This window comes from Carya illinoinensis, chromosome 16 (genome assembly GCF_018687715.1).
Source record: "Carya illinoinensis cultivar Pawnee chromosome 16, C.illinoinensisPawnee_v1, whole genome shotgun sequence".
Lineage (NCBI taxonomy): Eukaryota > Viridiplantae > Streptophyta > Magnoliopsida > Fagales > Juglandaceae > Carya > Carya illinoinensis.
In genome coordinates, this window is record NC_056767.1 from 28,841,362 (window position 1) to 28,855,519 (window position 14,158).

At 38.1% G+C, this 14,158-nt stretch overlaps 1 protein-coding gene across 1 annotated transcript; it reads left to right on the forward strand.

The window, feature by feature from the left end:
* The first annotated feature begins 4,482 nt into the window (after nucleotides 1-4,482).
* On the forward strand, nucleotides 4,483-13,320 carry LOC122299009 (APO protein 2, chloroplastic-like). The gene is made up of 4 exons (XM_043108847.1): nucleotides 4,483-4,659; nucleotides 5,051-5,079; nucleotides 5,251-5,550; nucleotides 12,739-13,320. The coding sequence occupies exons 1-4, from the start codon at nucleotides 4,483-4,485 to the stop codon at nucleotides 13,079-13,081; spliced, it is 849 nt and encodes a 282-aa protein (XP_042964781.1). The 3' UTR covers nucleotides 13,082-13,320.
* The last annotated feature ends 838 nt before the right edge of the window (nucleotides 13,321-14,158 follow it).

Sequence of the window (14,158 nt, forward strand, 5' to 3'; positions counted from 1 at the left end):
CGGGGCGGGGGAAATGCGGGGCAGGGTTGGGCCCTCCCCGCCCCCGCTAGGGGGACTAGATGCGGAGCGAGGTCCCCCGCCCCCGCCCATGCGGGGCTGTGTTGCCCGCTCCGCCATGCGGGGGCGGGGCGAACGGAGGCGGGGTAGCAGGGTGCGGGGCCCCACTGCCCACCCCTAATAAGTATACCCAAAATCTTGTCAACAGGTAGTACCATAAGAAGTCTCGGAGTCAAAAATTATATCTTCAACATGAAGGCAAACTTTGCCCACTCAAAAGTTAAGATCGTTGTTGTTATTTTATTTAGATCTGGTTTTTTCAATCCAATCAATTCATTTTGGCTTTTAAAACATGGTGAATGTGCTCTTTATGTTGAATAAATTCTGCGGGAAACCACATGACTATTTCAGTTTGGTTTTTGAAAAATGAAAACTTTGATCGATTTCGTTATTTCCTAAGAGGAATGGGATGAAGTAAATAGTGATGCAAAGCTTGCCAAAAGCACCAATATGATAATATCTAACAATCTATAATTTCCATATGGTTTCTTGCACTTTGTTTCACCTCCAAAAGACATTGGCTACTTAAAATTAAGAGAAATACTCTAGCCACAAAGGAATTATATAAAAATAATATCATAAACTGATTTAATTTGTTATGGTTCGTTAGATTGTAAAGTTATTTTTATTGTAAAGTAGATCTGACGAATCATATAAAACGACATCAATTTATAGGATTATTTTTGTATAATTTCTTTATGGTTGGAGTACTTCTCTAAAATTAATTAATGTTAGAGAAGACACACTTAAGTTTTTATGGCATTGTACTGCTCATCCCACCCCGACAATGCCATATACTTATTTTTAAAAAGATAAGTGCTACAGTTGTAAGAGATTTCACAAAAATAATTTTTCAAACTAATATGGTTTCATACAATATGTTAGATTTATTTTATAATAAAAGTAACTTTATATTATAATTACGATATCAATCTACATAAATTTATGAATTTATTTATATAAAATTTATTTATTGTTAAATTATTTCTCCTTTAAAAATCTAGAATGATCCGAAGAAGAATATGCGAGAGAACACTTCCAATAATTATTTTTAAAATAATTATAAACATATTATTATTTTTAATAAAACTTATTTACTGGGAGTGGTATAGCCTCTATTGGGCCCAAGCAAAAGATGGGGGCTGTGCAGACTCCATAATCTAAGTTGTTTAGAAATGAGTTCTACGAAACGGCTCAAGATTTTAAGGATTATTCATTACCAGTCTCAAAATGATGTAAATAATTTTATTTCAAATCCTCTATACTCTATATATATGTATTAAAAAAGAGCAGTGCTACATGCCGTCTGATTAGCACCGCTCATTGTTATCGTTAGTATATTTTAATTTTTTTTTTAATTTTTCTTTTAATATTTTTTAATATATTTAAATATTTTTAAAAAAGTATACTAATACAATTAAAATCACTTCCTTAATCATTAAGTAAAAATAAATTTAAAACATAAATTAAAATGACGAGTAGTACACTTGGGTGGTATACTTCGAGCGGCAAAGTAGTGTTTCTTATTAATAAATTGATTGTTCGTCTTGGCATGAAAAGTTAGTTGTGGTTAAAAAAAAAAAAACAATAGGATGAGTGGATTTTATAAAATTGAAAATATATTATCTTTTATATCAAATTAATTATTTTTAATTACATGTTTTTCTCTTAATCGTTATCATTTAATTGTTCTTGATGTGATATGAAATAATTAAATGATAAATAATAGATAATTAATTATTTTTCAATTATTTAATATAATATTAGAGAAAAAGATGATAAAATGATAAAAAAATAATAATAATTTATAAGAATTTTTTATAAGAATTTATAAAAATATCTAAAATATATATATGTTAATGTTAATCTAATAAAAAAAAATCTCTGAACTATTAAAAATCTCGGTGCAACAAGGTGTTTTTATTGAAGGTAGAATCATCATTGATAGTATTACTTTGGCTCAAGAACTCACTCATGGTTTACCCAGAAAAGTCTATGCTAATAATGTCATGCTTAAGGTCGACATGGCCAAAGCCTTTAACAGAGTCAATTGGCATTATCTCACTAGTGTTCTTACCTTTTTCGATTTTAACAAGGGTGTTATCTCCCATCTTCATAATTGCTTCTCCAATAATACTTTCTCTATTTGTTTAAATGGTACTCATTTTAGATATTCTACTTCAAGCTGGAGTCTAAGATAATGTGAACCTTTATCTCCCTTACTTTTCATTTTCAGTGAAGAGCCTTTGAGTAGAGGTCTCCGCAAGTTTATGGCAGATGGCCAGATTTCTTCCTACGCCATCCCTCATGGTTGTACCTCGATTTCTCATATTTTGCTTGTTGGTGATAGTTTGATCTTTACTAATGGCTCCAAAAATAGTCTCAGCACTCTTATGAAATTCATCTTCTATCATGAATGCATGTCTGGTCAAAAGATCAATCAATCCAAGAGTATTTTCTTACTATCCAAGAACGTTTGTCGTTCCAAAATACTCATTGTTGAGTCTACTATGAGCTTTCATGGGGGTGTCTTCCCTACTACTTACCTAGGGGCCCCCTCTCTTACAAAAAAATTCCTTTGTCTACTTACGACAACATCCTCGCCAAGATTTATAAGAAGATAGCTAGTTGGAAATGACATCTTTTATCCATTGGTGGTAAACTTTGATTAAATCGGTCTTATCCTTCATTTCGATCCATATCCTCTATGTTCCTAGTCTCCCAAAAGAGTCATTGATTCCATTTATAGATCTTTTGCTAAATTCTTTTGGGGTGACTTCGATGGTCATTCTAAGTAGAAATGGATCTCACAAAATCGTATTTGTCATCCAATTTCTGAAGGTGGTCTTGGTATCATGAACCTTTATGATGTTATCAATGCTCTTCATTGTAAATTGGCTTGGAGATTTCTGTCTTCTAATTCCATCTGGGCGAAACTCTTTTCCCAAAAACACATGAATAAAGTTCACTCTTTAGGTCTCATTAAGGCTAAATCTTTCCACTCTAACTCTTGGAAAATTGTTTGCAACTATCTGCCTATTATTTATTAGGAAAGGCAATGGAAAATTAGGGAAGGCACCCTAAATTTTTGGCATGATGACTGGGCAGGGAAAGGTTCTTTGGCCCAAAAAGGTTTCAATATCTCTAACCCTAACCTTCTTAAAGACATGTGCTCTTCCATAGGTTGGAACATTGAAAAGCTTATGGCCCTTGGTGACCATGCTCTCCTTCAGGAGGTTTGTATTTATCTGGTGAGAATTAAGTTGGGCCTTGATTCGAGAGTTTGGAAACACACCAATGATGGAAACTTTAGTTATAAATATGCTTGGAACCTTTTTAGGGATCACTACTCATTTTTCTCATTTGGTCCTTATATATATGGAATCATGTTCTCCCTATCAAGGTTTCTATTTTCGTTTGGAAATTATGACATAATGGCATTCTTCTAGATGATTAGACCCAACACTCTAATATCTTTTTGGATTCCAAATATTCTTGTTGCTCTGAGGGCTTTTTAGAGACTGCTAACCATGTCTTTGTAGACTGTGTCATCTCTAAACGAGTTTGGCACCAATTTTTTTTTTTCTATTTTTTGTTTCAATTTTCACCACCCTTGATAATTTGAGGAATCAAGTCACTCAATGGTGGCTTGCCTCTAGAGGCTCGGACCAATTTCATAATCTTGGTAGCCTTCGGAAGTCTCTAATTCTTTGGGAGATTTGGATTACAAGGAACAAAACTAGTTTACTTCTCTAGTTTTTCTTCTCTAGTTCAATTGCCTAAGCATATGCGTGGCTTGCATGCTCTCTAGCTTTTGACCTTGTCTCTAATTTATTATTCATTTATGGATCCTTTATAATCTTATTTTATTAATTTTCTCATTTCATTTTCTTTATGAGCTTGTTTTGAGATCTCATTGTAATCGTTCCCTTTGTATACGGTATTTCACCGTCATAAATAAAGGTTATCAATAAGATTAGAATCTCGTCCATCCATCTATCGCTCGACTCAGTTCACCCCGTACCCACCGTAATCCCGTCTCCACGTAATCCATCTATCATCGTAATTGAGTATTTTTCTCCCTATAATTTTTTTATTTTTTTATTTTTAAATAGAGTTTTGTTGTATACAAGCACAATTATTTACTAATCTGTGTAACAATACTAATTTATTCATATTTAAAATTTAAATTAACACTGTTTTCAATAAAATCTACTTTTTGACCAATTACATTATATTAGTGTATAGATTAATACACAATTGTACTTGCAAGTATATTTTTACTTTTGAATAATGAGACCAGTTTTCCCTAATTCTCTGATATATTCAGCAGATAGAACTCCAATTACCACTCTTCCAAGGTGTTGTTCTACCCTGAAGAGTTTCTTTGAGGGGCATAGAGCTTTTCTTCTGGTTTGAGGGATGATGGACTGTGCTTCTTCTAACCCCTTTTCGCATGGTCCCATCGCTTTTTTGCGAGATAAAGGAATCCTTCGAACACCCAGAGTAGACCCATTTAAAGTTTCCTTCCAGAGGAATCATCCCGAAATCCTGAAGCTTGACCGACACCCAGACGGTCTCGCCTCGCTCCGTTCTTTCCAGGTATGCCCCTCTCTGAAATCCCACAGCTCAAGTTTGTTGGGTATGACACTTGACTGGAAATATGGGAAATATGTTTGAGTTTCATGGAATTAAGATAGTGTATTGATATATTGTTATTGGTGAGACTGCTTGTATCTTGGAATAAATTCTATTGGGTGAATAACATTGTGGGTGTCTGGCAAACCGCATAACTAGTTCAGTTAGATTTTGAACCGATCGAGAAATGAAAACTTGTTCGATATCGAATTTGCTGGCTGACACTGGGCTTCTATTTGAATCAATCGAAGGAAAGTTCCTGATATATTCAGGGTCTACAATAACAATGACTGATTTCTGTTAAAAGTTTGTAACTAAACAATTTTGATTATGAGTGTGTTTCTTGAGTAACCAGAATCAAACGTTGAAGTGTCTCCAGTTACTGTAACTGAGCTTGAAAATCTAGCCCGTGTGAAACTGCTTCGATTCTAATAGATGTAGTTCTGAGGAACTTCCTATCTAGTGTTTATTCTTCATGTCTCCACTTTCATTCTTTTGCAGCGTAGTAGCAGTAAAATCATACTACCATTAAATTCTACAAATCCAACACTGAAGTTGCAACCAATCATATGCATTGGTCATCACAAGTGAACTTCCTCAAAATGCCGATTTTCCTCGCTATTATTCAAGGAAGGAGAAAAAGCCTTTTCCAACACCCGTATTGGAGCTGAGGCGGGCTGCCAGGGAGAGATTTAAAAACAGTAAAGGCCGGCCTAAAAAACCTGCCCCACCCCCAAAGAATGGGCTACTTGTGAAGAGCCTTGTACCACTCGCTTATGATGTGTTCAATGCAAGGATAACATTGATTAACAATCTCAAGAAACTCTTAAAGGTTGTGCGTGTGCATGCTTGCAGGTAATCCATTCCTCCTGATTATCCTTTGCTGATAACAAAATTCGAGTCATGGGGAGCTTATGGAAAAAAAAGTGAGATCAATATTTGTTAAAGCAGGGAAAGTCAAATTCGTGGGGCGCTGCACATCATTTGTCAAACTAACCTGTTGCATGCATTCATGATTAATATCTATCCTGCATGATAATTGTGTACACGGTGATGCAACAACATATTGATAAACATCCCACTTAGTTATGTGAGACAAACTTAGGTATCTTTGCTTGGTTTTTAAACTGACTGTCATTGCATGAGATTACTTCATATGAGCAAGTCTTCTAATTGTTGTTAACCGGGGAACATCTTACTCTACGTGAACAACAATTATACTGTTATCTAAGCAACCTAGCAAAAGTTATTGTTTGTCAGAGCATTGGTGGAGCTCAAACTTATTGTTTAAAGGCTAGAATACATTTTGATTCCCGTCAGTTTGAATTTGTTGTCAATTTGGTCCATAAAGTTTAACTTTCATGATATCATCCATGAAAGTTTGGCTTGTTATTGGTGTCGTCCTTCCATCCATCCTTGTTAATCATAGTTGTTAGTTGTCAAATGATTTTACTAATGAGCATAAACGATATTCTTTTGTTGAGCCTTTTTTTCTTTCAAGAGATAATTTCATTGAAGAAAAAGAAAACAAATTAACATAGTTGACAATAAGGACAGGGATATGCCAGAGATATTTTCTTTAAGGCTCAGCAGATTTGGATTGAGCTTTGATTACTTGCCTTTATGAGGACTACAGAGGCAAAAGTATGGCCCCACAAGATAAAAACTATTTGTTATAGAGTATGAATTGGTATTGCACCTGTAGAAAATTTGGTATATGTGTGCATTGTGTTGTTTCTAATTTGTGTGATTTTGATGTGGGGATGTTCAAACTTTAGAAATTGAATCCCTTTACCCAATATCCACAGTATCCACCATGACTGGAAAACACTGCATTCTGCACAATCAAATCTGGCTTGCATTTCTTGTGGAACACGCTATTCACTCGTCAACAAGTTGCAGTTTTAGATAAGCTGCTGCAACTTCACTACTCTGAAATGGAATCCAATCCCAACTTTTTATCTCTCGGTCATTGGTCTTGATCAGAACCTCTGCTTTTGTGCACCTCACATGAAGAGCTAGTAATTTCCTCTCTTCAAGTATTTTTGAACCATGGCAGGACTTTTTATTGAACAAGTTACAAACTGCAGAAATATCTGTCTGATGGTATAGAATTAGATTATTCTAGTTGGATGAAATGGGGCATAATAGTTGGGTCTTTATGATCAGAGCATGCAACTTCTTGGTTCTTGAGTTGCATTTTTGTAAGTCTTTGAGAGTTCCAAGTGAAGAAAATGGAATTGAAATAACATTTAACACTAGGTTGATGACTCTGGTCTTGATGGAGTACACAAATCGATCAAGTGGCTTACTACTAAAGTTAATCCTTGCCAGTATCTTTTGGTTTCGGTGTTGGTGACTCCACTTGGAACATTTGGCCTGAAACAAGTGTTGCAGATGGAGACAAAGAAGTAAACGGTGCCACCGTTTACTATTTTGGCATGTTAGGCACCGAAGGCACCGTTCGGTGCTTTTGTTAGGCACCTCCCCACCTCTTCCTAAAATCATGCAGCAAGTTGCTGCATAGTTCTGATATGCTCTCCTATAAATAGGAGAGCTTAAGTGAAGAGTAGTGTGCAGCGAAAGTGTAGCGTGCAGACAGAGAGTGGGAGAGACAGAAGAGAGAAACAGAGAGTGGGTGAGAGAGAGTTTCTGTAAAAATATTTTCATAGTGAAATTACAGCTTCTGTGGACGTAGGCAGTTGCCGAACCACGTTAAATTTCGTCCCTCCTTTATTTAGATTCGTTTCTGGGCCAAAACAGCTCCCAACAACTGGTATCAGAGCACCGGTTCAATCTGTCCGAAAATTCAAGTTGTTCAAAATCAATTTTTGACAACTCCACGGTGTTCCTCGCGCCGAGACGAATCCGTTGCCGCAAACGGAATCGAAAACGGAGGTCGGACGAGGCTACACGCGCCCCTAGAAGATCGGCGCGTGCATCTGCTGCAAATCCACGCGCACCACGCGCTCCAGAGGTTGAAGACGCGTGCAACACACGCGCTCACGCGCCCCCACGCGCGCCAGAGGTTGAAGACGCGTGACGGACACGCGCTTCACGCGCCCCCACGCGCCCTACAGAGGTTCTGCGCGTGTTGCACACGCGCCTCACTCTCCCCACGCGCACAGCACTGTAGCGCGTGCGTATCACGCGCCACGCGCACTGTACAGCGCGTGCATCCCACGCGCCACGTGCTTCACCACGCTCACTGTACAGCGCGTGCATCTCACGCGCCAGACAGATCAAGGCCGTCCGTTTTTTCAGATCTGTTTTTGGCTAGATCTAAGCCATTCGGAGTCCAATTTCGACGATCAAATAGTGCTTTCCAACTATTTGGATCATTCCGGACTCATCCGTACGGTCAAAATTTTGATATTCGGCGTCAGTATATTGGATCTGAACCATCCACGTGTTGCAGATCAATTTGGGCTAGATCACGCCAGTTGGAGTTCCATCGCGACGATCAAATAGTGCTGACAAACTATTTGGATCATTCCGGACTCGTTTCCAGCTAATTCGAGTGTTTCGGACGCAGCGGTGATCTTTGTTTAAATTTGAACTCATGGCTGGAGAAGAAGCTAAAGGTGCTGGTATCGAGAAATTTGACGGTACAGACTTTGGCTACTGGAGAATGCAGATAGAAGACTATCTCTATGGGAAGAAACTACATCTTCCACTCCTAGGAAGAAAGCCAGATGACATGAGCAATGAAGATTGGAGTCTCCTTGATAGACAAGTGTTGGGAGTCATTAGACTAACACTGTCAAGATCAGTTGCACACAATGTGGGAAAGGAGAAGACCACGGCGGATTTGATGAAAGCTCTATCGGATATGTACGAGCAGCCATCAGCCAATAACAAAGTGCATCTGATGTACAAGCTATTCTACTTGAGAATGGCAGAAGGAACTCCAGTTATTCAACATCTGAATGAGTTCAACACCATCATCAATCAATTAGCTTCAGTGGGGATTGAATTTGATGATGAAGTACGTGCACTAATTGCTCTGGCTCAATTGCCAAAAAGCTGGGAGGCCATGAGAACAGCTATTAGCAATTCTTATGGCAAAACAAAGATGAAGTATCAAGAAATCCGGGACCATATTCTTAGCGAGGAAGTTCGCAGAAGAGATACAGGAGAAGCATCAACTTCCAGTTCTGCCTTAAATCTCGAGACGAGAGGTAGAGGAGCTAGTAGAAGTTCAAATCGGGGCAGATCGAAGTCCCGAAGAGGCAGAAGTAAATCAAGGTCCGGAAAACAAGTACAGTGCTGGAATTGTGGCAAGATTGGCCACTTCAAAAATAATTGCAAAGAAGCAAAGAAGAAGAATGAGCATGACTCTGTTAATGCCACAACAGAAGAGCTCCGAGATGCCTTACTCCTTTCAGTCGACAACCAAATTGAATCTTGGGTGTTAGATTCAGGAGCCTCGTTCCACACTACAGCACACAAAGAAATCATGCAGAATTATGTCACTGGTGATTTCGGGAAGGTGTACTTAGCAGATGGAGAAGCGTTGGAAATCGAAGGCATGGGAGATGTACCAATCAATCTGCCCAATGGAAGTGCATGGTTGCTACAGAAGGTGCGACATGTTCCCAAACTCATGAGGAACCTGATTTCTGTAGGACAACTTGATGCTGATGGGCATTCGGTACTATTTACCGGTGGCACATGGAAGATAACAAAAGGAGCTATGGTAGTAGCTCGAGGCACAAAAACAGGTACTCTATACATGACTTCAAGTATTAGAGATACTATTGCAATTGCTGATGCAAATGCCAACCTATGGCATCAAAGGCTTGGTCACATGAGTGAGAAAGGAATGAAAATTCTATTATCCAAGGGGAAGTTACCAAAGTTGGAATCAACTGATTTCGACATGTGTGAAGGTTGCATTTTTGGGAAACAGAAAAAAGTTAGTTTCCTGAAAAATGGTAGAACTCCAAAATCTACAAAGTTGGAGTTGGTGCACACAGATTTGTGGGGGCCATCCCCAGTCGCTTCTCTTGGAGGATCGCGGTACTATGTTTCATTTATTGATGACTCAAGCAGGAAAGTATGGGTTTATTTTTTGAAAAATAAATCTGATACATTTGACACTTTCAAGAAATGGAAAGCCATGGTTGAAAATGAAACAGGCTTGAAGTTAAAATGTCTGAGGTCAGACAATGGAGGAGAGTACATCGACGGAGGGTTCAAAGAATTCTGTGCTGCAAATGGGATTAGATTTCAGAAGACTATTCCCGGGACACCGCAGCAGAATGGCGTAGCTGAACGCATGAACAGAACTCTCAACGAACGTGCCAGAAGCATGAGGCTGAATTCAGGATTGCCTGAATGTTTTTGGGCTGATGCAGTTAACACTGCAGCCTATTTGATTAATCGGGGACCTTCAGTTCCCTTAAAGTTCGATCTACCAGAGGAAGTCTGGAGCGGAAAGAAGGTAAATCTTTCCCATTTGAAAGTTTTTGGCTGTTTATCATATGTTCACATAGATTCTTCTGATCGTAACAAGTTAGAAGCCAAATCTAGAAAATGTTTTTTCATCGGTTATGGTGATGAAGAATTTGGCTATCGATTTTGGGATGATAAAAATCGCAAAATCATCAGAAGTAGAAATGTGATTTTCAATGAGCAGATTCTGTACAAAGCTAGGTCACAAGCTGAACCTGAGGAGCAGCCAAAGAAACCTGAGGTTGTTGACTTTGATGTTACTCGAGTCAACACTGATCAGAACGAGGATCAAGAGAATGATGATCCACAGATCGAACAACGTACACCACTCACTGTTATTCGAAGATCTTCAAGGACGATCAGGCCACCACAGCGGTTCTCACCATCTCTATACTACATCTTGCTAACAGATAGTGGTGAACCGGAAAGTTATGATGAAGCTCTACAAAATGAAGATTCGATCAAGTGGGAGAAAGCCATGCAAGATGAGATGGAGTCACTGATGTCAAATCAGACATGGGAGCTAACTAAGCTTCCAAAAGGCAAGAAGGCTTTGCACAATAAATGGGTGTACAGAATTAAAGAAGAGCACAATGGTAGCAAGCGCTACAAAGCCAGAATGGTCGTGAAGGGGTTTCAACAAAAAGAAGGTGTCGACTACACAGACATTTTCTCCCCAGTTGTAAAATTGACTACGATCAGGCTAGTGTTGGCAATTGTGGCTGCAGAGAATCTACATCTTGAGCAGTTAGATGTGAAGACTGCATTCCTTCATGGTGATTTGGAGGAAGACATTTATATGCACCAGCCACAAGGATTCTCAGTGAAGGGAAAAGAGAATCTAGTTTGCAAACTGAAGAAGAGCTTGTATGGCCTAAAACAAGCTCCACGACAATGGTACCGGAAGTTTGACAACTTCATGTGCAGTAATGGATTTACAAGACTGCAGGCTGACCATTGTTGCTATATGAAGAACTTTGACAACTCTTATATTATCCTACTGTTGTATGTGGATGATATGCTCGTTGCAGGGTCAAGCATCGAGGAGATCAATAAACTGAAGAAGCAGTTGTCAAAGCAATTTGAGATGAAGGATTTGGGTGCTGCAAAACAAATCCTTGGTATGAGAATTATTAGAGACAGGTCTAATGATACTCTCAAGCTCTCCCAGGAGGAGTATGTAAAGAAGGTGCTCAAAAGGTTTAACATGGACAAGGCGAAACCAGTGAGCACACCTTTAGCTAGTCACTTTCGACTAACTAAGGATCAGTCGCCAAAGACGGAGGAAGAGCAAGAATGCATGGACAGAATACCCTATGCATCTGCTATTGGTAGTCTTATGTACGCCATGGTCTGTACAAGGCCAGATATTGCACAAGCAGTGGGAGCTGTGAGCAGGTACATGAGTAATCCAGGAAAGCAGCATTGGGAAGCAGTTAAGTGGATTTTGAGATATCTACAAGGCTCTTCAGATACGTCATTATGCTTTACAAAAGCAGGTTTAAAACTACAGGGATATGTAGATGCTGATTTAGCAGGTGACGTTGACAGCAGGAAAAGTACTACTGGATTTGTGTATACGCTGGGTGGTACAGCTGTATCGTGGGCTTCTAAGTTACAGAAGATTGTTGCTCTCTCAACTACAGAAGCGGAATACGTTGCTATAACTGAAGCAGGGAAGGAAATGGTTTGGTTGCAGTCATTCTTGGAGGAATTGGGAAAGAAGAATGAAAAAGGCATTCTGCACAGTGATAGTCAGAGTGCTATTTTTCTTGCAAAGAATCCAGCCTTTCATTCCAGAACAAAACACATACAGTTGCGATACCATTTTATCCGATCTCTTCTCGATAGTGGACAGCTGATACTTGAGAAGATTCGAGGAGCAGAAAACCCAGCAGACATGTTTACAAAAGTAGTTACTGCTGACAAACTGAAGCTGTGTATAGCTTCAGTTGGCCTCCGTACTTAAAGGCATGATTTGAAGTTGCTGTGATAATTGCTATGAAGATATGTAGACTCATTTGTCTCCAAGTGGGAGATTGTTGCAGATGGAGACAAAGAAGTAAACGGTGCCACCGTTTACTATTTTGGCATGTTAGGCACCGAAGGCACCGTTCGGTGCTTTTGTTAGGCACCTCCCCACCTCTTCCTAAAATCATGCAGCAAGTTGCTGCATAGTTCTGATATGCTCTCCTATAAATAGGAGAGCTTAAGTGAAGAGTAGTGTGCAGCGAAAGTGTAGCGTGCAGACAGAGAGTGGGAGAGACAGAAGAGAGAAACAGAGAGTGGGTGAGAGAGAGTTTCTGTAAAAATATTTTCATAGTGAAATTACAGCTTCTGTGGACGTAGGCAGTTGCCGAACCACGTTAAATTTCGTCCCTCCTTTATTTAGATTCGTTTCTGGGCCAAAACAGCTCCCAACAACAAGCACTTTCTCTGTTTTTTTTTTTTTTCCTGTTTTCTTAATGGGGATAAATGGAAGTATCAAATTAACAGACTAAAACTAAAAACTAGCCAAAATTTATATGGACCTAAATCTGTCTTGATGAATAAATTTTGTGACTTCTGTCTTGAATGCTTTTGCAGCTGCTGCAATGAAATTCGTGTGGGACACGTTGGGCATCCATTCAGATCTTGTAGGGGCCAAAATGCTAACGTCCGCAAGGGCCTTCATGCATGGACAAGTGCAACTGTGGACGACATAGTCTTATCAGTGGAAGCCTTCCACCTCTATGACCGCCTAGGAAAGCGTATTCCTAATGAGGAGAGATTCTCAATTCCTCGAATTCCAGCAGTAGTTGAACTCTGCATCCAAGCTGGTGTCAATCTTCGTGAGTTTCCAGAGATTCTCTCTCTCTCTCTCTCTCTCTCTCTCTCTCTCTCTCTCTCTATCTCTCTCTCTCTCTCTCTCTCTCTCTGTGCACGCTAGTTGAGATTGGGGCTTGGAAATAACTTCCAGAATTTCAGTCAGAGCGTGGAAGAAAACTGTCTGAAATTGATTATGGGAGGGAGCCTTTGCGTGCTTTACATACAAATCTTACGACGTTTCTTCATAGAACGATGCTATGTGTATGAAACAAAAATAAGAAGTGTTTTGTGAATACTACTGAATTGATTGTAAATAGTAGTAAAATGAAGTGAAAATATTATTATGATATAATTTTTTAATATTAGTTTTGTTTTGAGGATTGAAAAAACTAAATTTTTTTTATGTTTTTTTTTTTAAAGTTTGGAAAAACTCTAATGATTAAGTAATGATAAGATGAAAAAATTGAGTAATGAAAATTGAAAAATATTTATATTTGAATGATTTTTAGGAATGAAATGAGATAATAAATTTTGAGATGAGATGAAACTATCTCTATTCACAATAGGTCTATGAACGGAAATACTTGAAAGGAAAAACTTGCAATAAACATGGTTTACAATCTTAGTATTATATATATAACATATATCAAACGGTTTTTTATATTTATTTTTATGAACTACATTTCTCTCAAAAAGATAAATGCAGTTATTTTTATAGTCAAGCATTTCTCAGGAATGATTACTACTTTACTTTGAATGATACATGAGAAATGTTTGATACTAAATTTTACAAGTGAACTTCAAAAATTGATATGGTTTTTTTATTATGCAACAAATTGCAAAATTCTTCTAGATCTACAGTCCATCTAGCTAGTTTACGAGTTTCATTTTTTGTGATCCCCCTTTTTATGATTTGTATAGTTTAAATTGTACAGATTTTTTTATAAAAGTAAACAAATCATTTACTCTTGTAAAAAAAATATTATACAAATGCCGTACAATCACTTTGAAAAAAGTGAATAATACTATATACAGTTGTGGAGTCATTTTGAAAAAGAGTGAGGTCTATTATCAATAGAATAATTTCTTTTCATATGAGTCTTATATTTATTCACAATTTTCAAAGTGATTGCACAACGCTTGCATACTCACAACTGTAATTATCATTTCTTAATTTTTAAAGTAGGTGTGCAGGACA

Coding starts and splice junctions, on each gene's coding strand:
- LOC122299009 (XM_043108847.1), top strand. CDS start 4,483: ATGGACTGTGCTTCTTCTAACCCCTTTTCGCATGGTCCCATCGCTTTT. Junction 4,660..5,050: donor CCTCGCTCCGTTCTTTCCAG/GTATGCCCCTCT, acceptor TTGAGTAACCAG/AATCAAACGTTGAAGTGTCT. Junction 5,551..12,738: donor GTGCGTGTGCATGCTTGCAG/GTAATCCATTCC, acceptor ATGCTTTTGCAG/CTGCTGCAATGAAATTCGTG.